Source organism: Pogoniulus pusillus, chromosome 5, assembly GCF_015220805.1.
Source record: "Pogoniulus pusillus isolate bPogPus1 chromosome 5, bPogPus1.pri, whole genome shotgun sequence".
NCBI lineage: Eukaryota > Metazoa > Chordata > Aves > Piciformes > Lybiidae > Pogoniulus > Pogoniulus pusillus.
The window spans coordinates 41,155,462-41,182,793 of NC_087268.1; the positions used below are offsets into that span (position 1 = coordinate 41,155,462).

Sequence of the window (27,332 nt, forward strand, 5' to 3'; positions counted from 1 at the left end):
AGTCTCAGTTCAACTTCACCGCTGAGATACATATACCCTTTCACTCCTCCTCCCCACTGTTTCAGTTCTGAAAGGCCCTAGTCTCTCAGCAACAGCCACAGTCCCATCTCCATCTGCTCTGATTCCACCACTGCAATCCACTTATGCTTACAATGCAGCCAGTGCATCTCATGTCCTTCGTTTTTCTCTACTGCTCTTCCCTCACACATTCCTGAAACAAGGACCTCCTAGCCATTCTGCACTTAAGCAAAGCCAGGAATTTGTCAACTTTAAGAGCTTCCTCTGCCTGTTTAGTTATACCTCTGGCCACATAAAACATCTAGACCACACTCTCAATAAGCCAGTAAGTAACAAATGACTGTATTACATGGTAGCAATGTCATGGCCCTCTATATTTCACAGAATCAACCAGGTTGGAAGAGACTTCCAAGATCATCCAGTCCAACCTAGCACCCAGACCTGTCCAATCAACCAGACCATGGCACTAAGTGCCTCAGCCAGGCTTTTCTTGAACGCCTCCACCACCTCCCTGGGCAGCCCATTCCAATGCCAATCACACTCTCTGACAACAACTTCCTCCTAACATCCAGCCTAGACCTTCCCCAACACAACTTGAGACTGTGTCCCCTTGTTCTGTCACTGGGTGCCTGGCAGAAGAGACCAACCCCCACCTGGCTACAGCCTCCCTTCAGGTAGCTGTAGACAGCAATGAGGTCCCCCCTGAGCCTCCTCTTCTCCAGGCTAAACACCCCCAGCTCCCTCAGCCACTCCTCACAGGGCTGTGTTCCAGGCCCCTCACCAGCTTTGTCACCCTTCTCTGGACACATTCCAGTAACTCAACATCTCTCTTGAACTGAGGAGCCCAGAAGTGGACACAAGTCATCTTTACAGCTATAACAAATCAGAGTTTTTTTAAAGGGTTGTGGGTTTTTTGGGAGGCCTTTTGTTATTGCTGTTGTTGTTTGAATTTTACTTGAGAGGCACTTGAAAATTTTTTAGGAAAGGAGCACATAATTTCCTTCAATGTAGACCATCAACACTGGATCCAGTCTCTATGAGAAAATTGTGTTATTTTATATCAGCTAAATTCTACATTTATATCCCTTCCTTCACATCAAGCACAAGTTGTCACAGGGTAGGGAATTTGGTATTGATACTGCAGAATTGCTGCAGCCAAGAAGTAAGCTTCCTCGTTCATGGTGCCTAGAAAATCTGCTTCTACTTTCATTCCAAATGGGAAAGAAGAAAACACAACAGTGTATATTAAAAATCTATTATTCATTCACCCATTTAAATAGTCACACATCCTTCTCAGCCATTTCCTAAACTTCATCTCATGTGTGTTCAGAAAATCAACTTTGGATACACTGACTACTCTCTATCAGCTCTTTATGCCTTCCAAGTCCTTCAGCCCCCATATCAAAATCATCATTTTTGTCTTGGGAAGTTTTACATAATCCCACCCCTACATTACCTAACTGCTTTTGTCCCCAGCTTCTTTTAAACCAGGTATTTTTCTGATGATCACCTTCTCACAACTAAATTTGTCACCTCTTTCCACACTTCGCTCTGTCTTCTAAATCACAAGGAATAAACAAAGAAGTGAACAAATCAACCAGTAGATGAAATGTTCTGCTTTATAGGAATGGGTGGGTTGTCTCATGGGGGTTTTTTTTTGAAGGAAGCACGGTGAAACTGCCAATTTGTCATCCTAATTTGTCAGTTCTGTAAAACTGAATTTCAGCCAGGTTTTGGACTAGCAAGTCTAACATCCTGGGTTTAGCATACAATACATTTAATTAAAACAAAACTACATCAGCAGCAACACGAAACAAAGCAAAACCCAAACAGCACCACCACAACAACAATATAATTTTGGAAGTTAAAGGTACAACAGCAGGAAAAACTGTTAACAGTCAGCTCAGAGAAGATATTTTAATCTACAACCAGCATAAGTACAACACTGCAAAGCTCCATCAAGACCTTCAGTTTGCCACCACTGGTACATAAGCAGCAGATAATGAAGCTAGCTGAGTGTACAATACAGCACAAACTCCTGCACAACTTACAGTTACATTTTCACAATGCAGTGTGACAGTTTGGGTGTTTGCTCCCTCCCCCCTTATGAAATCACCCAGACTAGACTCAGCCAAGCTGGGGATTAAGAATTAAGCTTTATATTTACATCTTAGTAAAATATACAAGCAGGTATTTACACAAATATATACAGAAATATACAAGGTAAAGGTAATACAGAAACACAACAGCCCTCCCAGAAACCTGAGCCCCCAGGAGGGGCTCTCAACCACCCCTCCACCTCATTTCCACCCCTCTACCTTATCCCAGACTTTGCATTACATTCAAGGTGAGTTTGCAGGATTGGCCAGAGTTAGAAAGTAGAAGGATTAGTCACATAGACAGCAGGTTAGGGAGAAAAATGCAGGCAGACAGAGACACACAGCAACTGTGTTATCCATGTTTATGTTCTTGTTTTTATATATCTCAGCAATCCCATGACTGAAGCAGACAACACCATTGTTTCCCTTTCACAACCTATAATCTAATTCTTCTCACCAAAACATTCCAGCTAGCTCAAACTAGCACATGCAGTCAGAGAATTATCAACAATATCCGAGAGCATCACATTGTTGGAAAAGTGGGTACACCATTAATCTGTTATGAATCAAACAGAAGAAAAAAGTTAAGCTCACTCTAACAATTTTTCAGTAAAAAGATACAGATGCTGAACTTCTCGTTGAGGAGATTTCCTCTCACATCAGTGGTTCAGCTCTAGAAGCCAAACTTCAGGGAGCTACTGATTAAGAAAAGCTGTACTATAAGCTCAAAGAATATATTTTTCACAGTATCACAGTATCATCAGGGTTGGAAGAGACCTCACAGATCATCAAGTCCAACCCTTTACCACAGAGCTCAAGGCTAGACCATGGCACCAAGTGCCACGTCCAATCCTGCCTTGAACAGCTCCAGGGACGGCGACTCCACCACCTCCCCGGGCAGCCCATTCCAGTGTCCAATGACTCTCTCAGTGAAGAACTTTCTCCTCACCTCCAGCCTAAATTTCCCCTGGCGCAGCCTGAGGCTGTGTCCTCTTGTTCTGTTGAGCTCTGTGGTAAAGGGTTGGACTTGATGATCTGTGAGGTCTCTTCCAACCTTGATGATACTGTGATAATAGTCAAAAGTCAACATTTGCCGCCAAAAAAACATCTTCACTTAGAACTATACTGCAGTCTGTCTCCCATGTGTTGTTACAAATGGTGACCCCGATGTGACGCTTGAAGAGATTCACTGAGGGGTCTGGAGTGCGTGGAAGAAGAGGGGCCAGTAGTGAGCCCAGCTTAAAGAAGATAGAGCAGGCTGAAAGCCACGCGTCCAGCTAAAATTTAGGACACCTCTGAAGCTCAGTAATAGAAGTGAGCAGCTGGGGAATAACATTTATTTTGGGCACTATGGGTCAAAAAATTACTACAGCAAAGAACTCTGTAGTAGGAGTTTTTACCCAAATCTTGAAGAAGAGAGGCATTATGTATGATGAAAAAAAACTTTGTTCGTTATTTGCCTGGCTTAGAGAACATGCGGAGGGCTGTGCCATACAGACTGCTTTTGAACTAGCAACCCTGGAGGAGGAGGGAAGAGGTGTTAATAGATGCTGCCACGAGAGGAGATAAGACTGCAATGTCATGTCTTATCACATGATGGCTTATCAGGGATTCTTTGGGAGAGTTGAGGGATGAAGGAGAAGCGGCTTCTGCAGCAGCTGCTGCCACTTCCCTTGGCATTACCATCTGAATGGCTGCCCATAGTCTCTTTGCCTCCACCTGATGACTCTACTATGGACTTTCCACCACTGCCCTTTGTACCCTCCGCCTCCATTTACTCTCTAACACCTCCAATCACTCATTTATGCCTAAGGCTATGCCGATGTTATCAGGGCCATCTCACAACCAGGTGGAAACTAGGAGAAAAATCAGACAGCAAGCAATGGAAGAAGGAGGAGGGAACTGACTGGCTTTTCCTGTCCTTACTAAACACGAGGCAGTCCAGTGTATGAACCAATGGTGTGGCCCTGGCTGAGAGATGTGAGAAAGACAGCTGCAGAATGGGATGTCAGGTCACCCTATACTGACAGAGAGGCTGACACAACTATTGTATCAGCAAAGGACTGGCCAACTTCATGGCCTTTAGTGAACACTTCTAATGCACTTGCAGAAATTGAGACAGAAGTGGCACAGCAAAGCACAATGTATACACAAGTTGTGAATCCTGAAGGACAGACAGCCACCACTTGCCTCTGTTTCCATAGTACCTATTAAATTGTGGGGAAGGGATGTTCTGTCAAGCTGGAACTGCCTCTCCTTTTTCATAGGGGCCACTGAAGGGCATGTCTCCCCTGTGACTGCATCTAAGCTCACTTGGCTTACAGAAACACCAGTGTGGGTCCTCTTACTGAAGAAAAGACCTTTGCCTTAAAGGAACTTGTACAGGATCAGCTTCACCAAGGGCACACTGTCCCCACAACCAGTCCTTGGAACACCTGTCTTTGTGGTAAAGAAATAAAATGGAACCTGGTGAATGACACAGGATCTTTGGAAGATAAACAAAGTCATGGAAGATATGGGACTTTTACAACCAGGAATGCCCTCACCTACCATGATATCCAGAAACTGGGATATTATAATCATCAAGGATTAGGTTTTCTACCACTTTTCTTGATCCAGCAGATAAGACACCAATTTGCCTTTTCTGTCTCCTCTATCAATCAGGCAGAACCCTTAGAGAGATTTCAATGGACAGTGTTGCCTCAGGGGATGAAAAATAGCCCTACCATATGTCAGCAATTTGTGTCTGAATCTCCCTGTGAAATAAGGAAATTGTTTCCTGACGCTTTTTGTTACCATTACATGGATGACATACTTGTTGCAGCCTCAGACAGGTATCAGTTCCAAGCAATATCAGTGCAAACACAAAAAGCCTTGCAAAAAAGGAGGCTTAAAATCGCCTCAGATAAAGTCCAGACGATGTCTCCCTGGAAATATCTGGGCTGGAAAATTTTAGATCAAACCACTGAACCACAAAATGTTCAATTAAACATAAATGCAAAAACTTTGAGTGATTTGCAAAAGCTGTTAGGGACAATAAACTGGGTATGTCCCTATTTGGGGATTACTAACGCTGAACTTAGCCCACTTTTTGACTTGTTAAAGGCTGATATGACTCTGCTATCCCCATGACAGTTAACTCCAGCAGCAGAGCAAGCTGTTTGTAAAACTGCAAAGGCTTTGACACAAAGAAAAGCTTATAGGCAACATATAGGTCATCCCAATTTTTAATCTATTTTTGTGATATTCTGCCAAGCCTGTGGACTTCTGGATCAATGGATACCATCTCTCAGTAACCCCCTGGTTATTTTAGAACACATCTTCTTATATCAGCCAAAAAAGACCATCTATATCCAGATTCAAATGATAGTAGGTGTTATTACAAAAGGCTAGAAGAGAATTTTGCAAATCTCTGGACAAGATCTATCCATAATCTATGTTCCTATAACTTCTGACTATTTGGATTAGTGTCAAGCTAACAGTCTACCTTTACTGGTTGCCTTGGAAGGCTTTACTGGGCAACTTGACATACATTTTCCAGCACATAAACTAATGAGTTATTGTAAATACATAGTAGTGGTGTCCAAACCATTGTGTCAGTTAAGACCAGTAGAAGGCCCTACAGTATTTACTGATAGTTAAATCTGGAAAGACTGTTAGAGTTTGGCAAGAAAATTGGGAATGGAAACAGGATGTTTTTTTTTCAGTTCATGGCTCACCACAAATTGTAGAGCTATAAGCCATGATTCAGGCCTTTCTGAAATGGGAAAATTGCCCCTTAAATGTGATTACTGACTCACAGTATGTTGTCAGTGTAATGCCTACACTAATCTTGGCTTAAGTGCATTGCTGTTCTGGTAGGACATAAAAGTAGAGAGAAGAGGAGGTTTCAAGGTGACCTTACTGTGGCCTTTCAGTATCTGAAGGGGGCCTACAAAAAAGCTGGGAAAAGACCTTTCAGGATATCAGGGAGTGACAAGACTAGGGGGAATGGAGTGAAGATAGAGAAGGGTAGGTTCAGGCTGGATGTGAGGAAGAAGTCCTTCAGCATGAGAGTGGTGAGAGCCTGGAATGGGTTACCCAGGGAGGTGGTTGAGGCCCCGTCCCTGGAAATGTTTAAGGCCAGGCTGGATGAGGCTGTGGCAGCCTGCTCTAGGGTAGGGTGTCCCTGGGCATGGCAGTCAGTTGGAACTAGACGATCCTAGTGGTGCCTTCCAACCCTGACTGATTCTATGATTCTAAATCCTGCCAGGCCAGTTTAACCCTCCTCCCTAGGGTTCCAGACTGCCTCTTAAAGCAGGGCAAAGCTATTTTGTGGTTTACCATCTTCCATTTTCCCAATTTTCCTAAATTAGTAAAATTGCCCATAAGCACTGTTGTGAATATTTCCCAACTGAATCAGAACCCAAAATTAACTAGTTTGTATACAGTTTGGGGGCAGGGCTTTTCAGAAAATAAAACTAACTGCATTTTTGTAATTCCTGCCTCGTTAACTGCCCCAACTAACTCAAAAGGCAGTGCGGAGTATGCGAGGTTCCATGTCTCAACCTCAGAACCAGAGTCAAGGACATTTTGTGGTCAGGTAAGAGATGACTGCAGAACAACAGGTGCAGTATGCATGTGTGGGACAATTGAGTTAAAAAGTCCAACCACGAGGAAGACAATTTACTTCACTCATTGGTCAGCAAAGACTCTTGCCTGGACACGTGCAGGAAAGAACTGAGGCTACATGAGTCAGCGTGGAGCAGGACTTCATTGTTGTGGGGTGGGGTTTTCCTCTTAGATCCAACCAGGCTGTTGCAGGATGGGGTTTATGTAACCAGAGTGTTATAAAAAGCCCCAGTTGGGCATGTAAGGTGTGCATGCCGGCTCTGTTAGGCTGCTGAGAGCAATGCAAATAACATCCACTTCCTTTGTCTGCACTGTCCTCTCATCAAGGAAGTTAATCATGTTGGTCAGGTACAGTTCGCTCTTCGCAGCTTTGTGCTGGCTGCTTCCAGTCCCCTGCAGATTCTTCATGTGGTGGAAACGGCTTCCAGGAAAATGGAATCACCTTCCCAGAGATGGAGGTGAAGCCACCCAGCCTGTAGCATCTTGGATCCTCCTTGTTGCACCTCTTTAAGAGAAGAATATAATGTCAATTTAGAGCCTATACTGTGCAAGTGAAACTAGGATGGCTTGTACGCATCACTATACCTTCAGCAACAAAGCGAGCCAACTGTCAATTGAGCACTTACCTAATAAATTGCTCCTGCAAGTCCTCACAGTTGGATCTTTCTTCATAATTCACAGTACCATTATCTCAGTATTCAGCTTCTTTCCAGATGATATCCTTTTACCTTTATTTGTCAGCATTTTAGAAAATATAAAAAAAGAAATATCAACATATTAAAAATAAAACCAAGGAAGAATATTTCTGCACCCATGGCACGACCTCTCTTCTCATTTCATAACAGCTTAGGTTGCTAAAGACCTTTTGATGGAAAGCCTTGTTGAACGCCCTTGGCAACCCAACCAAATTACAGCCACCAGATGTCCCTTGTGAACATGTTTTTTGACCACTGTCCAGATTACTCAGTCGTGATTTCCTACAGCAAAAGCCACATGGATTTTCCACTGTATTATGCAACTATCCACTTACTCTATTCCATGTAACAGTTTTCTCCTAGTTTTCCCATTGTAGATGTTAAGCAGTATAGGTCATCTTAAAATTTACTTTCAAAATTTTCAAAGACTAAGTTTTAAGTAAGAGGTCACATCCACATTTATCAGTTGAGTTGCTTAATTCCTGAGCTCCTTTAAATACCATCTCATTCTGGCAAATAACACCTTTAAAAATCATCTGATTTATGCCTTGGAGTTGTTTTTTTTTAAATGCCTTTAAAAACTAAACAAAAAACATCCAACTTGTTCCATATTTTTTTTTATACCAACACTTTCACTTGATGAGAGACTGATACATCCTTCACAATGAAAGGTTCTCAATCTAATCTTCTTCAAAGGCGAACACAGATGCAGGAGGCAAAATGAAAGCTTCTTTTTCAGTAGAGCCTTATTTGCAGAGGACAGGAGGAGAGATCATGTACTAGACTTATGCATTCTCTAACATGCTTCTCATTTCCAGCTTGTTTCAAAGAGCATTAGTTTCATACCTTCTGCAAATTGTTTCTCAGTTATCCTCCTTAGCTATACTGCATTTTTCCCCTACCCTGACAGAATTTATAAACCTCCATACTTTGCTCTTACAAACAAAACCTTTAAAAAAAAAAAAAAGGTTAAAACTTCTTTGTGTAACTACCTTTTACATTGATGTTTAGCTATGCCATGACAGTTTCTCTGTGGACTATCTTCAATAGGTGCATGCATTTTCTCCAAGACTCCTACTTGGCATCTTTAAGTAGTTCCCATACCACTTGCAAGGATTTTACTTCTATAAAATGCATTCAAAATGCTTTTTCATTTTAAGTAGCCTTCTCTAAAAAAAAAAAAACAAACCCCCCCAAATCAGGGGATTTTGAGAAGCACTGGATCCTGAAAGAGATTTAAATACATTTTATAGAACAACTGTATGACAGTAATACTTTGAATCAGATCCTGCACACAATGGTCAGAGCCACATAAAAAACTTGTTTCTCCGTCTTCAGGTTTGCAGACTAACTTGCTCCATGAAATACTCACTAACTGTGTCTAGCAATCTAGTCTCCACATCAATCACTGCTGCAGCCACTGTCACTATCATGCAGGCACCAGGCTGACCAGGGAGCAATACAACTAAGAGACCATAACAGCATGAACAGGCTCCAAACAGAAAGAAAGAGAACAACCACATAATAGAGTCAGCTTCTGTATTTATACACCACATTGCTCATGGGGCTTCAGGTCCTGGAATCAGATATTTGTAATTTTTCTTTAGCCACAGTTTCTGATTATTTCTAACCCATGACTGCAGAGGGAAAACAAACAAACACGAACACCAAGAATTCATGTATTAGATGTGAATTCAAGATGCAGAAAGCAAATAAACCTCTATTAAAAGAGAACAAAAATGTGTAAGCTAACTGCTTGAAATTAGCGCTCAAAAATTTTGAGGAAATCAACTTGAGACTGAACAAGCTACTGCAGAGCCAAAACTTCCACTGTAAATTCACTTGACAGAGCCCAGTCTATCCCTGTGCTTTAATGCAAACATATGTTCTATTTGATCTCCTTGCTTATCACTTCTTTCACAAAAGCAGTTTTCCCTTTGTGTACCTGAGGGGTGTACTTGTACCTAAATTCTCCTATTTATACCTTTATAATCCCACCAAACCATCACCTTTCCCTCCCAGGTTTCAGAAGCATTAGCAATCTTCCTCCTTTCCCACTGTGTGGCAGGGGGACAAACGCAGGACTCATCTCCCTTCCTTCACCTGCAGGGTAGGACTCTTCTCCTTGCCTCAGGACAAAACTGGTGGCTCACGCTGTAGAGCTGGGTTTCAGTACTGCTGACCGACAGCACAATGCTTTTATGCCAACTTTACCAACACTACTCCTAAACATCTTCTACAAAACATTATAAAAGCAGAAGACTGAGGCATGTGCTACAGAGACAACTTGCAATTAATTTAATATTATATCCCAGGAAAAAGTGAATACAAATCAAAGGCAAGGAATTATAAAAGCCCTCCAAGACCAGATGGAAAAACAGAGCTGTTACACAGAAATGCATCTTTTCTGTCCCCTATCTTTTGAGGTAAGGGGAAGAGAACAGTTATTTTCTGAAACAGTTTTTATGTACTGCTAGGATTAAAGAGAACAAAAACACCCAAAGAATTTAGGACAGATTAAAACTTCTTAATGCTGTTAGCCCTTCAAAGGCCAAATAGATAAAAATCCAAAAGCCTCTTTGAACCTCAGCACCACAGGCAAGCTCAACAGAGCTGCAGCTTTCCAAACAAGCCAAGCAGAGATGAGCACTACTCCAGGCAGCTCATTCTGTACACAAAGCAAGTAGGTACAATGCAAAAGGCACGCAAGTCACCCAAGAAACAGAAGCAAAAGAGCTGGCAAGATCAGAAGGACAGTAATGTGGGACACTGGGCAACATCAGGCTGATGTGAAGGTAAATCAAAAGTATAAGATGTTGCCTGGATAACACAAGAAATAGGAGGGATCGTTCCTGCGGTGGGTTAGGAACTTTCCCACACACACTATTGAAATTAACCAGACCAGCTCAGACAGCTTGGAAGTAAGATAAAGCTGTATTTACAGCAAAGCTAGATTTACAAGCATGTATACAAAATATTTACAAGTATTTACAACTATATACAAATCAGAAATAATGTAGAAATCCAAACTCCCTCCTGGACAGAGAAACTGTCCAGAAGGGATGAAAGCCTCTTTCTCTCCCTCTTCCTTCCCAGACAGACAAACAAAACAACCAGCAAAATGTATGTTGTTTTCTGTTAGTCAAGATTGGTGGAAGATATTAGAGTGGAGCAAAGGAGATGTGAAAGGGAGAACCATGCCAGAGCAAAGTGGGATGAACTGTTTACTTTTTATTGCTTTTGCAAACTAACAAATGATACAGACATCATTATTTTCTTTTCACAACCAATGATCTAATTTCTCTCATTAAAATATCCCAATTAGCCTCAAACCAGCACAATTACAGAAAACATGATCATAGAAGAGAATTCTTTCATTTGCTCACATAGCCTTTTACACTCCTGTTAGCTATATATACATAGTACAATGTGAAAATGCACTACTCATACAGTACCAAATTTACATGAGACACAGCTTGCAATTTTCTTTACAATATCAATGCAATTACAATTAGCTTCTTGCTATGAAGACTTTCTAATTCTCTTGAGTTTCATGTTTTGTTTGCATTAACGTTTTCTTTGGAACTACCTGACAGTAGACTGAAATACAAGTAGAGTGAATGAAACAAGAATGATAAACATCTACCATTCCTAATCTCCTTTCAAAGCTGCAGTTGTGTGGCCACACTTTAGCTGCCCAGTCAATATGCTAGTCACATCAGTTTTACTATTAGATGCCTGCTCCTGGTCAATATAGGATTCTTTATCCCAGTGTCAGGTATCTGCCCACCTAATCAAAACAAAAAGGAATATATACTATTATAAAACAATCTGAACAATCTGTGTAAGCCTGAAGCAGTGCTGCAAAATCCAACATACTCCCTAGTTAACAACAGGATGAGAGGGAATTGCCAGCAGCTGCACCAGGAGAGGTTTAGATTGGTCTTCAGACACAGGAATAGGCTCCTCAGGGAAGTGGTTGAATCATCAACTCTAGGGGTGTTTAAAAGACACACAGATGTGGTGCTAAGGAACACGGTTTAGCATCAGACTTGGTAGACTTAGATACTAGTTGAACTCAATGATCTTAAGGGTCTTTTCCAACCAAAATGGTTCTGTAATTCTATGATGCTATTCTACTCTCACTGCAAGCTCTAGTCAGTGGATGCAGGAGACTGGAGATCAAAGCAAAGACTTTGCTGAAGCAGGTAACGTGTTACAGAGGACCTGGACTTGTCAGGAAAAGCCACTTTGGTTTAGGCAGATACATATGATGTGAACTTTGCTGAAAAGAATCTTACCTATATTGAAAACTCAGTTCAGTAACTCAACTTTGGAATAAGAAAATGGAAGGCAAAACAGATATGTTTTTTAATTTTAACCTTGAGTACTTATTTCAGGTTAACTCACAACATTTACAGTTTTATAGTATAAATTAACTGTGAACAGTGTAATAAAGGAAGTTATCACTGTAGATGGAAGTTAAAGGGCTCTGATAAACAGTCTACAATGCGACTACAGAAAACTATAAAAGTGGGAATAACAAAAAAAAATGAATAGAAATTCTTGACACAACATACCCTAAAACTCTATAATCACAGGAGTGCATGTAGTAACATGACAAATATGTGACCACCTCTTACCTCCTGAATTGTTATTCAAGTTCTATTTTAGATACTAAGCCCAGCTTAATAACAAAAAGGAGACACTCTCTGTCATCAGAGAAGCATACCATCCCAGTCTTGAAGATAAATCATAGAATCAACCAGGTTGGAAGAGACCTCCAAGATCATCCAGTCCAACCTATGACCCAGCCCTATCCAGTCAACTAGACCATGGCACTAAGTGCCTCATCCAGTCTTTTCTTGAACACCTCCAGGGACGGTGCCTCCACCACCTCCCTGGGCAGCCCATTCCAATGGGAAATCAGAACACATAGTTGAGGCCAGCTTTAGACTGGATGTCATGGGACACAAAACAACACATTAAAAAAAAATATTGCTGCTAGTAAGATGTTGTGGTGGTTTAGGTGTTATCTGCCCCCCCACACTTTAGAAGGTACCCCAGCTAACTCAGACGGGCTCTGGGAATATAAATGAAGCTATTTATTTACAGCTAGCACAATATACAAGCAGATATTTACAGTATATACAGTTATAGACAGAGATATACAAAGTAAAAATAATATAGAAACACAACTCCCCTCCCAGAAATCTGAGTCCCCAGGAGGGGCTCTCAACCACCCCTGCACCTTCCCCCTGCCCCTCTCAACCCTACCCCAGTCCTGAGAAAGAATAGAGGTTCAGCCAAGAGGTTAGGAAGCAAGGTTAGTGGCAGTGAGCTTAGGGAGATGTAGCTCAGTCTGAAGCCAAAAGCAGAGTGAGAAAATGGCAAAAAGTGTTACCTAATGTTTACTTTCTTGTTCCCATGCCTCTCAGCGAGACTGTGAGGGAAGGAGACATAACCATTGTTTTCATTTCACAGCCTATTATCTACTTTCTCTCACCAAAGCATTCTAGCCTGCTTCAAACTAGCACAGATGTTTCTTTTTAACAAAATAATGCTCACAGAAAAAAATCATTGCACATACCCTTCTTTTATTTGATAACTATGGTTTCTGATCTTAATTCTTAAGGAATTCTTAAATTGAGGAATGTAAAGTAGTTACAATATCTAGACAAGCGTGACACAGCATCTTCTCCACTGTAACTTTTCTTCCCTTTGTCCATAAACAAAAAGCAAACCTCACACTTGCCTTCAAGAGAGAGGATTCAAGAAGCTAAAGACTGCTCAGTGTCACCTCCATCCCTGGAAAGGTGACTGAACAAGTACCCCCAGAGCAGTGGATGCTGTCTGCATTGCCCTCAACAAGGTGCTTTACCATGCTCTCCCACAAAGTTATTTGAGGCATACTTGTAAGACATGAACTGGATGGTAGGGTGCTACAATGAGCTGCCTACTGGATTGCAAGTGGGGGCGAGTGGTGCTTCAAAATCCAGCAAGTGGCTGATTACTTGTAGTGTCACACAAGAGCTCAAAGTGAGGCCAATGCTTCAGAGAGCAGTGCTCTATTCAGAGCAACCTCAAGAAGCAAGAGAACTGTGTTGATGAGAGCTAGATAAATGGCAAGTGGTTTACTGACGGTGTTGAGACACTGTAACAGGTTACCCAAAGAAGCTGTGGATGGGGTGAGCCTTCCCTGGAAATGCTAAAGGCCAGGCTGGATGAGGCTTTGAGCAATCCGAAGTAGTGGAAGGTGTTCCTGTGCATAGCAGTGGGGTTTTAACTAGATGATCTGTAAGGTTCCTTCCAGCCTAGATCATTATGTGATTCTATGACATAAGAACTTGCTGAGCACTGAGTGAGTAGGATAAAGCTTTGTAGAAAAGGATCAGGGGTTCCTGGAGGACACTTGCCCTTGGCAAATGAAGCAGGCTAGCCACAAATCAGGCTCTGTTAGCAGGAGCTAGCCACCAGACTGGGGGAAAGCAATTTCCCCTTGCTCCCCCATTTACCACTGGTGAGACAGCATCTGAAATGACATATCCAATCTTGGACTCATCAGTGAAACACAGCCTTTGTATAATGGTGACTATTAGCAGAGGACTGAAAAGATAACCAAGGAGCTAGGAATATGACACAAGAGGAGTGGCTGAGCGAGCTAGATTTGTTCAGCCTGAGGAACAGGCAGTAAGCAGGCAAACCTTATTACTCTGTTCAATTTTCCTTTGGGAGTGCATAGAAGAGTCATAATCAGACTTTTTCTGGGTGCACACAGAGATAAACCAGGGAGAAATTAACACAATTTGGAAAATAGCAAATTTCAGCTAAGTGAAAAGAAAAGCTCTCTTCCCATGAAGGTCATCAAACACTGAAAGAGGTTGATTAGAGACACCAGGGTTTCTCCATCCTTGGAGTTCAAATTTCTGGACAAAGCTCAGAGCAACCTGCTCCAGTTAGACTAACTTTTGAGCAGGGCTTTGAACTAAATGACTGCCAGGGCTCCCTTCCTACCAACATGATTCTATATGAAATATTTTATGTTCATCTCAGATTTGTTAAAGCAACTCTTCTCATCTAAACCTTAAGTCAGCAACAGAAAAGATACAGCTTTAGCCTGGCAGAAGCTTGTCTGATGGGAAACAAAGGTTTTGCAGTTACAGAAGTTATTCATCACTCATATTTGAAGCTTCTTGGAAAATAATGGTCCTACTCCCATCACTAAAAATTAAGGTTGAGTTAAAGGATGGAAATACCACATGGCAACTGTGCTACTGTGATTGATAATGTAGGAGATGAAGATGCTTGATTCAACATTTGGGTCTCTTATTATCTGACTTAAGAAACCAATGAGATCTATGTAGGATAAGAGCCCAAACTATCTAGTACTTTATGTTTCTCACTTTGTCCACATTTTTCTCTCCCAGCAAGTATAATAGAACACATGGAGAGCTTTAAACCCTAAATCAAGGGTGTTTTGAGGAAAAAAATGCAAACTTTCAAATTGTTGATTTTGATCCTTCCTTCACCTTGCAAGTCTGTAGCTTTTTCTGCTCCCTTTCTCTCTTCTGCTGTCTTTCAGACTTCACTCTCACCTTGGGCTCACGGTTTACTCCTATGTCGGTTCTTTTCTTTCCCCTCTTACTCTAAGGGAAAGCAAACACCAGCAGTTGCTATTCCACCAAACTTGACATTCTCAGTCACATCCTGTGTGTAAAGACACAGGAAAATAAAGAAAAAAAATTGCAAGTACTTACTCTGGAGTGTGAAAATACACACAGATACAAATGCATTTGCTACCTGAACAAAAACCAGGTCAAAAAGCCAAAGAAAGAGTCAGAAACAGGCCACTTGGTTAAAGAAAAAAAAAAAAGTATTTTTTCCTACATTGCTCCAAAATGTTATTTAACATACAGGTAGAATGTGCCCCATCTTACAAATGGAAATCAGTGAGTCTGCAATTTTTTTCCACTGTAATTAGACTGTAGATGAAAATGTGTAACAAAATGATGCTAGAAATTAGTATTTTGTGCTCCTGATTACGTTCACCTTATTTTCAGGTTCACTTGTTTGCACAAAATATCTGGTCTCAGAGAGCTTTGCTGCCCACATACTCTGACATTCTGAAGCAGCAATTTCCTTCTAGTATCAAACAGCATTAGAAACCACAAGGCCAGCCTTCTCACCAACCTTAAGTTACTTCTCAGGACTATGAAGTGCACTCTTGAGTCAACTATGACTACTATGGTTTCTTCCATCAGTGCTTCATTATTTTGCCTAGTCATTGCTTCCTCACCCCAACAGTATTCTTCAGATGGTACTAAAAGTTTCCCAACTACCAAGTCAGCATGTGCAGCATCTTTGTCAGTGCAGACACACACTTCAGCCTACATCATTGCACATGCAAAACTGATGCTGCATCAATGCTATGTCTGAAATCCATTTTACACCAACCGTTTTCTAATAGGTTACTGATTTTTAAAGAAAAGAAAGAGTTTAATACATTAAGTTTAAATCATTAATTAAAAGCCAATCCCCCTTGCTTTTTTCTAAGATGGCTTTAATCTATGAGCCAAACTCCATAGATTTTTGTAGAGGCATACACATGAGGCCACCTAACAGTAAGCTTCACAACAGAACCAAACTCCTCAAAGCTTGAAGATAAAAGGCCTTATCCTTACAAGAACCCTCTTTATACTTTTAAACCTTTTTTCAGTCTATACATACTGAGATCTCAAGCATTGATCATGTAACAAAACACAAGTACTTGAAGAATTGATCTTACCACTCCAGAATCCATGCCATAGGAACAAAATTCCCAAATGGTTCTGCTATTTTTGCCCCTAAATTAGTAGTAGTTTCAAGGCTGAATAAATTCACCATTACTGCAGTCCAAATTAGTCCTTAATTTATACAATCAGCCTCCTGTGCCGTTTTAAAACCCTGTTCAGCAGTATCAGAAGTTTGAAGGAACTTCAAGTTGCCTTCTAAGGCAGCCAGGAACATTAAGACAATCAGTATATTTAACACTAGAAGTCTGGGTTATAAATACTTCCAGGGAATAGGCAGCAAGTTGAATTCAATACTAAATACATCAAGGAATACAGGTTCTCTTGCTAGGTCTCATTCTGCAGAGAGGGCAGCAAAGTCTAGCTCAATTCACTACCATGGCTACATCAAGCTCTGGGAGGAAATGCTTTACTCTTGCTGACTTAGAAGGCAACACGTGAGAACTGCCAAAACACCTGAAGGGATAAATAATTCAGTTCCATCAGCTCTCTACACTTTCCATTGAGCTTCTCTGTGATCACTAGATCTGGGCTGACAGATTTTTTTTTCCTCTCCACAAAGGGTTCTTTTAAAAAAAGTCAAGAGTAGCTCACCATTTTATCCCTATTTCTATCACTGAATGGGTCTACAGATTTAATCTTTATCAGTGTAAAGGCATTACACAGCAACTCTTCCCAGTCACACAGTAATTCTCCCCATTCTACCTCCAACTAATTCATACCCAAAACCATGTAAGAATTTAAGCCATATCTTAAGAGGATTGGAAATCACTCTAAATTAGGCAGCTAGTTAACAGAAATTAAAAAGCATCTTAATAACACCAAGAGAGTTACAATAGATGCTATTTCTTACTGTATTGTACAGCCTCAGGGGATGCTACTGACACTTGCAACTCTTTTTTCTCCTTCAAGGTTTCTTTGCTTGGCTTCTGCACAAAGGGAATCCCTCCTTTGTTTTAAAGAAAATCTTATTAGAGTACCTATTTTTCAGAATGAAATACCAAAAGAAGCCAAAACCCCATTCCTACCTAATACATTAAACTGGATTAAAAAGGAAGCAGCAAGATCTGCATGAAAGAAGGGGAAATAGTTTACTTGGGTAAACCACTACGTTATCCTCCAGACAACTACAACAAATTATCATTTCCTTAACAAACACATCTGTCTCAAAACTTACTAAGTTTCAGTTACCTGCAAATGACAATTATGGGTGAATAAAAACAATCAATTCCCCGCTGAATTAGTACTGGCTGCTATTTTATGAACAGTAAATATGAGTTCCAGCAACTTTTGCAGGGAACTTGCTGAAGTTTATTGCAGGAGCTTTGCAAGTCTTCAGACAACTTATTGGTTCAGAAGTTTCCCAGAGCAGGTAGGACTGTATAAAGTTCTGTTCCCATCAATCACTTGTCTGCTAGGGGACACAAATCTCACAGGAGACAAGTACAGCTCAAAATGTAGCTAAGGGGAGTTGCTATTTATTGTCAAAAGTTGTAAGGTAAGTTATAGATTAGCAGACAGCATTACTACCTCAATCAAGTTGGACCAAATCAGGCTAATTTCCCTCAAAAATGCAATAGTTGATTTTGAACAGGAACAGTAGGAAGGAAATTATTTTTTACTTCAGACAACATTTCCTATTTGCATTATAAGCTGGGGAAAAAAAAAAAAAAAAACAAAACCACAATCTAGAAAAAAAAAAACTGTGGCAAGGGCAGAACTCCTTAGAGAATGATTCTGAGAGTTACATAAAAGGTGCATTACAAAGGGACTTTATTCTACTAAATATTTGCACCAGCACCATGGATGTTGAATACAAAACACATTTATTAAGTATGCCAGTGGTGAAAAGCTAGAAAGGACAAAAATTTAAATTTAAATACATTTTACAAATTAAAACAAGAGACAGAAGAGGAATGAAATCCACTGGGGACGAGCACAAAACTTGTATTTCCCATTGTCACTTTATTCATGTAGTAGTCTTTAAGAATAGGGTATAAATTCCAAGATATACAGTAAGGCAGCTGCAAAATAGACATATGTCACCAAAGTGTACATCTGCAAGCACAGCTTTTAGAATAAGCAAAGTACTACTTAAATATTGCACCTGTAACAAAGCATTGTATTTCCAGAAAACAACTGAGAAATCCAGAAAAGAGGAAGGCTAAGAATGGCCTACAATAAATACAGAATTAGTTTGATTTTGTTCTTTTTTAAACAGGAAAGGCTGAACAACAACTTCCAAAGAATCAAAGTACCTAGTGGTCTACTGCACAGAAAAGGGGATCTGTTTGTTTTCAGTTTCTCAGAAGACAGAATTAGTAATAGCTTTAAAAATGGAAGTTAAGAAGATTCACACTAAGCACTGGGAGGAGGAAACATCCCCTCCTCAATTCAAGAGAGATGTTGACGTCCTAGAACATGTCCAGAGGAGAGCAATAAAGCTGGTGAGAGGCCTGGAACACAGCCCTGTGAGGAGAGGCTGAGAGAGCTGGGGTGGTTTAGCCTGGAGAAGAGAAGGCTCAGGGGGGACCTCATTGCTGTCTACAGCTACCTGAAAGGAGGCTGTAGCCATGTGGAGGTTGGTCTCTTCTGCCATGGCAACCAGCAATAGAACAAGGGGACACAGTCTCAAGTTGTGCCAGGGGAGGTCTAGGCTGGATGTCAGGAGGAAGTTCTTGCCAGAGAGAGTGATTGGCATTGGAATGGGCTGCCCAGGGAGGTGGTGGAGTCACCGTGCCTGGAGGTGTTCAAGAGAAGACTGGCTGAGGCACTTAGTACCATGGTTTAGTTGACTGGATAGGGCTGGGGGATAGGTTGAACTGGATGATCTTGGAGGTCTCTTCCAACCTGCTTGATTCTGTGACTCTTTCCCATACCAAGGACAATGAAACCCTTGAGAAGCTGACCAAGTTTCTTTCAAAGCATCCAACACTGGAGATGGTTAAAGGAGAAAAAAAATCTCACACTGTCTATAGCAGGACCTCAGGAAATTGTTTAGATGTTGAAAGAGAGCTTACTGAATCCACCATTAACTTCAGAAGAATACACAGCGGTATGGCAGAAAATCTCTGCTTTATCCAGTTTAAGCATTTTCAACTTTTTAGTTTCTCCTAGTCTGTACTCTAATTTTCAATTAAGACTCTTATATTTTTATGATGATCTTAGTTACCATAGCTGCAAAGAGCCGAGTCCTTTGTATAATACTGCTCAGTTATTGCTTTAAGAACACTCAGTAGTCAAATAAAGGACTGCATAAGTACAGAAAAGTATTCCTACTAATAGTTTCTATTCACCTCTCTCAACTCCCTGGCTCATGGGTTTACTGCTGATTTATATTTACATAGAATAATAGAGCACACAGTAAGTTAAACAGACATGAGGAAATGGAGAGTATAATGGAAGCAAATTAATGAAAATCAATAGTTTCAAAGACTAAACTGCACCGATAATAAAGCTCATGGGGTTTAGAGAATTAGACTGGTTTCACTGCTTTATACAAGAAAATTAGACAACATTTTCAATGCAGTGTTCTTTCACGTGTGCAGTTTGAAAGATTACCTTCCTAGTTTAATCAAACTTCTAATAAAAAATAATGAAGAATTATTAATTATATTGCAGGCACACCAGCAAGGGATAAAATGGACCTTGATTAGGATTTCCAAGGTCCCCTCTCAATCCTCAATCTCTCGTAGATAAAATAAAAAGGGGAAGGCAAGCCCTAACATAAGCTTTACCTGGTAACCTAACAGGTAGAGCATCAGTTTGTACAACATCTCTGCAACATTAGATGTGGAATTCTTCTTGTCTGTTTTAGGCATCAAGTCCCACTTTGTTACTACAGTCTTTTTTTGTCATCAGTGAAAGAACTGCCCTCCCAGAAGACAATTCAGCTGGTTTCAGGCATGTCTCAGACTCTCTAAAGGACTGCCTCTGTTACTCAGTTTATCCCCACTGCCTACAGAGGCAGCCTGACATCATACACTCAAATTTGAGATTGACTCTTTCCTGGCATCCCAGGTTAGACATTTAACAGCATTTCTCTTTTCTTTCTTCCCTCAAGCATTGTTACCTAATGCTCCATAGTCTGCTTCTGGGCACCTTTGAAGGAAAAACAAGTTTCAGTGGTGAGGCTAAACACAAGCACCATTGACTTCAACTATTTACAGAGAGGGCAAAGCAAATACACAAGAAACCTTTCCTTAAAACAAGGGTTCCACACCAATCTGTTCTTTTAACGAGCATTTCTGTAAAGCAGAGGAAATAACACAAGTTGAAGACACAATGCACAGCAATAACTCTTCTGCTTAAGTGTTTAGGAAGCTATACTACAGATTCAAGAACTTCCATGTGAACCTAACCAAATTTTCAGGGGAAAAATCCATACATTCCCAATGGTCTAATATTACTAATCCTTGGCAACATTGAGGTGAAAGCCATGAGCTGAACTGCATCAGCTGCATACCCTTCTCAACACCCTCACTATCCATGCAGCAACTTTTACAGTGAAAGGTATACATTAGTATGAAAATCTGGTTCTGGAAACACTTCAGCAGAACATCTGGCATCCTGAATATTAAAACATAGGCAAACGTTTGAATAAAAAAAATCTAAAGTTGTTCAGTGTTTTCTGTGTTTCTTTTCTTTGTTGGTGGTGGATGCTGTTTTGGGTTTTTTTAAAGTAATATCACTCAAAAGACTAAGTTTGATTCTCAAACAATGTTTTCTTTTAATAAAAAAGTTCTATAAATTCATAATAGCATTCAATACATTTACAACAAAAAACTTTTCACACTCCAACTTTTCACACTCAAGTATCTATGCTGGGACAAAAGCACAGGACTCTTCCTATCACTAAGTCACACAGAGGTAAAGGTTCAATGACAGCAAAATCAGAGCTGGCATTTGGACTTGGCAAAGTTCAAATTGCTGGAGTACAGCAGTAATTTCCACCCTGTGTTCTTTCTTAGACCCTGAAATGTCAAAACACCATTAGAAAGAGGAAAAGCTGAGATAACATCTCTTCAAAGCCATGACTGGATTTCAGAAGTGAAACATCTTTAAACACACTGCCATGAAAGAGGAGGAACCCTATGCTGAGGTGAGGTATTGCTTCACACACCTTCTAAAATCCTTAGGACAGGGTTCCACTGCCTCCTTTCCTTACCACTTAGCCCCTTGCCCCATGAATTCCAGTTAGCTTGTGAACTCTTCTAAAAAATCTGTATTAAAAGCTATGACTTAAGTCTACCTTACCCAGAATAGCAAAAATTTACTCGTAACAGACAAGAATCACTTGTTTAATTTTCACTTGCATTACATTATTACCAGCCCTCTAAGAAATAGTTTGTCAGAATATGGAGACTTACTCTCTAAACCCCTTATTGCCTCTATGTAATGAAAGACAGACTACACACATTGAAATCTGAAAGAACCATTAGACTGAGACACTTCTAAGAGGAGAAAAGGAAACAAAAACTTAACTCTGAAATGCACATCTATCTCTTACGTCACATACATGGTACAAAAGATCATTCACCTTGGAACCAAATTCATAGTATGCTTCTTCTTGCTGCCCTCCTAGCTACAAAGAGTATTATCAGATACTTAACCAATTTAGACTGATTTTCTGACCCCATAGCTGGAAGACAGAAAAGCAGAGCTACTCAAAGACGCCTAATGATTCAAATACGTGCAGAAGCTTTAAAGGATGATTTTAAAAAATCAGTATGCTTTATGTTAGACTCATCTGCTAGTTTCCTGCCTATTTTAAGCATGCAGTCTCCTCATTCTCAGTTCTCTCTTCAAACATCAGAAGACACTTAAATGCCTGCCTCTCATAGTAGAGTCTTCCCGTGAAGCATTTTCAGCTTCATTCCAGATTTATCAGGAGCAAAGACATTCACAGCAGAGACAATCCCTACTTCAGGGTTATCTGATTAATTTTACAACTCCTTGAAATCAAGCTACACGATTTAAAGAAAAAAAACAAGGAAAAATTGCAAAGGTGTCTGCACAACACAGGACATATTAGAAGAAGGGGCGAGTATTAGAACGATGAGACAAATAATTATTCAGAGCACTTTCCTCACTTACACAAAAATGAATTAAGAGGTATAATGTCACACTAACCAAATCATTCACTCACCAAACAACACAATTTACAAAACTAGTATTCAGCTATAAAGGTGAAATGTCACCACATGTTTTTCTTCAAAGTAATGAATAATTATTCACTAAGTAGCTACGATCTGCTTTGCAATTCTACTCAAATTTAATTGATTTAACTGTGGTTTTATTTAAAAGTACTGAAGCCAATTCTCTGTTTTCACTTTTACCTACAAATATTCATCACGAGAGAGGAAACAAAAACTTCAGTGGCAGTGTTTTTCAGACATTTCTACCAATATTATCTATCCTTCTCCTCTCTCTGTTTTACAATTTTACTGAACATTCCTTAAGGCTGCATGGTTACCACCAAGTTAATTCGTCCTTGAAGCCATTCAGAGCATTTCTCCTCCAGCAGCAGACAAACACATGATACTTCATGTTCAACCAAACATTTTTCACAAAATATTATTTCTCTCAACAATATTCTCCAAGTATACTCCAAGTCCACAACCATCAGCACTAACATCAAATTATCATGACTGGAGTCGTGCCAAACGTGGTTAGCTTTTCAGTATAGGAGGGCCTTTGATGTTCACATCAAATAATCTTCAAGTTGTTCAACAACAACAATAATCAGCTCTGCTGCCTTGATGAATAGGCCCTGTGAAAAGGAGTCCACCTATGTCACAGACTGTACGTGGCTGCAACTGACAAGAAACACAACACAATTAATGGTCTTACTGAAGTTAGCAGAGACATCGAAATAGTATGGATAATAACAAGGAAGAACGTATGTTATCTTCAGAACTATGTAGCTTTTAAAAACGGTGAGGTTTTCTGTGTCTTTCAGAGATGCTGAAGCTACAATCATTACACTGCAAAAGTTTAGGAGAATTCAGATCTTAACTCCACTCTACACGTCCAAAGGCTATCATAGAAATAAAGAAGGAATTTAATATTAGCCTGAAAATCTGATGTAATGGTAAACATATCAGAACAAAGCCCCAAGCTTACTGAATCTACTCATCTGACAATTTTTCCATTAAAAAAAACAAACAGACAAGACCCAGCGAAAGCTCAATACGAGGTAACACGCAGAGAGTCAGCAAGCACAGGTAAGGTCTAAGTTTTCCACTGTTAACAGATCACCAAGAGAACGTTAGGTGAGATTTCTTCAGGTACCGAGCTCTCTGCAAAGAGCCCGACACGCAGCCTCTCCTGATTTTCACCTCGCAAACAGGGAGAACACGACGGGTAGCAAAGGACCTAGCCTATCTGCCAACAACATAAAGGGGGTTTCTGGATACCTCAAACTCGACACCACTGAACAGCTGCAGCGATCCGTTAGATTTTTGCAGAGGTCCCCCTTTTTATGCTGAAGAAGGTAATGTTTTGTTAAAAACACGTTTCGGAAAGGCAAATAAATAGGAGAGACTTGCATAAAACCAAGTACAAAACAGAGCCGCACACGTGCTACGTGGAACCAGCACAAATTTGAGGCAAAGCATGACAGGCAGCGAATAGAATGGGGGAGGAAACAGCTCCAACTACAACCTCCTCTGAAAGATCAGCCTTTTTTCCCCTGTCTGTTTCCTAATGTTGACGGCAACGGCCAGTTCTTGTCAAACTGCCGGAGAGCAGGACCTGCTTACCAAGAGGTAGCCTTTCCAGCGCCCCGGGAAAGGCGCCATCAGATTTCGAGAGGGTGCAAATCAAGCCCCACAGCGAGGCATTCGAGCACGCGTGGGCCGCCGCTCGCCGCCGCGCTGCTGCCACCCCGGGCGGGCTTCCCCTCCGCCTCGCCTCTCCCTCAGAGGCGGGCGACAGGCAAGCCGCCTCTTTCCCCCGCGGCCGGCACTGACCTGAGGGTGCGGTTGCCGGTACAGCCGCGGCGCTCCATAGCGGCGGGCACGCAGCTAGTGAGTTCGGTCCAGTCCGCGTGCAGCCCGCAGCTCCAGCCGGTGGAGAAGCGTGAGAAGAGCCAGGTGTCCTTGTCGCCGCCCGGACGGTGGCATGCACACTTCTTCTGCCCGGCCCGACAGTAGCAGGGCTGCTCCAGGCGGATGTTGCGCACCAGGTGTCGCCCGAACGTGGTGCCGCCCGTCTTCTGGATGTGGAGGAAGACGATCACGTCGCGGCCCCGCATGTCGAACCGCACCCGCCGACACAGCTCCCCCCGTGCGAACGGGAACTTGGCCACCAGCCGCGGCAGCACCGCCGCCACCTCCTCCTCCTCCGCGGCGTTCGCCGCTGCCTCTTCCTCCTCTCCCTCCGCCGCCCCCTCCCCGCGGCGGGCAGCTGAGGCCGGCGAGCGGCGGGGGCAGGCGGCGCCGGGGCAAGCGGGCGACACGTACTGGTAGACGATGAGCAAGAAGAGCAGTGCCAGCAGCGGCGGCAGCAGCCACCTGTTGAAGCGCTCGTCCATGGCGATGTACGGGGGCAGCGCGGCGCGGGTTTAGGCGCTGCCGGGCGCTGCCAGTGAAGCCGGTCCGGTCGGATCCCGCAGTTGAGGGGCGTCGGGCTCCCTCTCCGACAGCATGGTGCTCGCAGGCGGCCGCGGCTCACTCCGCTCAGCTCCGCTCAGCCCAGCTCAGCCCAGCGCGCCGCGCATCACCCCGCCTGAGGCGACCCATCCCGCGTCCAGCCCCCGCGGCTGAGGCGAGGGGGAGCGCTCCTGCGGAGCGGGAGGCGCCCTGGCGGGAGCGCCTCGCGCCAACGCCGGCACGCGCTGCTGAGCGGCAGCAGCAGAAGCAGCCACAGCAGCAGCTCCCAAGTCCGCTCCGCCGACAACTCTCCAGCCCAAACACACCGCTCGGCCCCCTGAGGGGCGGCCACCGCCAGCAAGCCAATCGGGGCAAAGTCGGCCTCCTTGGCAGCCAATGAGAGGCCAAAGCACACCGGCTCCACCACCAATGAGAGTGGGTAGCGAATAAACGGGAGCGATGGGAGCCTTTTAAGGCTCCCCTCCAGGTATCGGACGGAGAGCGATCACATGCGGGTGGGGAGGGAGTGGGGCAGAGCAACCAATAAGGCGTCGGGGGGCGGAGCGGGAGGTAGCCAATGAGATTGACCGAGGATCCCTACCAGGTCAGTAGGGCTACGGCGGCCGGCGGCGCAGTGAGCGGAGTTGCTCGGCTGCTTCCAGGATGCGCCCGCTGATCCGCACCCCGCCACCTCTCCGCTGGTGGCATAGCACCGCTGCCAGCATCGCTGGCACCGGAGGAGCACCCGAGGAGCGAGGCGTGAATAAATAGCAGTTATTTTTTCCTTCGGAACTCCTGAATGTCCCTTTATTTGCGCACGGGGATAATGGGATGTAGGTGTCTTGTTCCGTTTGCGGCTTCAAGCCTGAGTTAATAACCGCAGCGTTTTAAGTATTTCATATAGTTGTGTCTGACTACACAGATTAACTAATTAAATGTAGATTAAATGATCCCGCAGCGCTGTTTCCTCCTGTGGTCCTCAAGGCACAAGGTCCCAAATGACCTGACTGTGGAAAAGTTTCACCTCCCTGAAACAGTAACATGGATTCCCCAACAGCTAATTAAAATTTCAAAAGCTGACTTTTAAAGCCCTTTTCACATATTTACAACACTTCTCAGGCTGAGATGGTGTCGTTTTCCTTACTGAAAAATACTTTTAAAATAGGTATTCAAATCTTTGGTTTCAGGTCACTCTAAGCTGACTTTTGCCAAAAAAAAAAAAAGCCTCTCACTATTTTGTCTGCAATGAATTCTTGATATTTCAAGAAGCCTGTTACAAGTGTTTCATATCAATACAAGCCATGTACAGCTCCTGGATTATAGCATATTAATATGCAAAGCACTTAATGTTAGAACTGATTGCACATCTCAGTTATTTAATTACAGAATGTCTTTATTTACTGAAGGATTAATTAGATAGCTGACAGTGTTAATGCAACTTTCTTGCTTAACTCTAAAGACAACTTCACTTCTCAGAGGCTGAAAAGAGAGTAGAGCTTTCCCGTGGAGTTATTTAAAACTTTGAAATTAAACCAAAGTATTTTAGGCTGAAAACTTCAGTATCTGAAATAAGGCTATTTGGACTCTTGGAGTGTCTGCTTCCATTTAAGCTTGACAGAAACAACAGAAATTACCACAAAACAGTCTAAACAAAACCAGCTCAAACACTGTGAAATGTTCCAGATGTTTCTACCACAGGAACAGCAGTATATACCAGCTGGCTTAAGATGCATTTCCAGGGATATCACAGCACTGTTAATTTATTATGTTGGTAAGAGACTGAGAGTAGCAAATCCTTGGGTATTGCCAAGATATCAAAAGAGATGCATTTCTATCTTCAGTGAAATTTCATAAGGAGAACCTGCTGAAACTCACCCTTCACAAATCCACATCCACACCTCATGATACTACAAGCCCAGCCCCTCAATCCTCTGGCAGAATAAAATACAGAGTATGGTATCAAACAAACCTATTCAGTCTTCTTCCTGTAGTAACAAAAGGTGTGCAATCTTACCAAAGTGAAGAACAGCATTTTTGTCTTGGAAAATCACAATGTTCTTTTCCATCAAGAGAACAAGGGGACACAGTCTCAAGTTGTGCCAGGGGAAGTATAAGCTGGATATTAGGAGGAAGTTCTTGCCAGAGAGAGTGATTGGCATTGGAATGGGCTGCCCAGGGAGGCGGTGGAGTCACCGTCCCTGGGGGTGTTCAAGAAGAGCCTGGCTGAGGCAATTAGTGCCATGGTCTAGTTGACTGGCTAGGGCTGGGTGCTAGGTTGGACTGGATGATCTTGGAGATCTCTTCCAATCTGGTTGATTCTATGATTCTAAAGAGAGTATGCATTTTCACAGGATCACAGGATGTCAGGGATTGGAAGGGACCCAAGGAAATCATCGAGTCCAACCCCCCTGCCAGAGCAGGACAATACTATCTAACACAGATCACAGAGGAACACATCCAGACAGGATGTGTTTCTCTCTAGGGAGACCTGACTCTCTTCTCTGCTGTGCGCACCACCATGCTCCC

At 42.2% G+C, this 27,332-nt stretch overlaps 1 protein-coding gene across 1 annotated transcript in view; it reads right to left on the reverse strand.

Annotated features, from left to right (window-relative positions):
• Positions 1-25,255, reverse strand: part of HS6ST3 (heparan sulfate 6-O-sulfotransferase 3) — a 376,369-nt gene extending 351,114 nt beyond the window's left edge. The window contains exon 1 of the mRNA XM_064143878.1: positions 24,186-25,255. Coding sequence (XP_063999948.1) covers positions 24,186-24,748 — 563 coding nt within the window. The 5' untranslated portion in view covers positions 24,749-25,255. The remainder of the gene's footprint in view (positions 1-24,185) is intronic.
• Between the last annotated feature and the right edge of the window lie 2,077 nt (positions 25,256-27,332).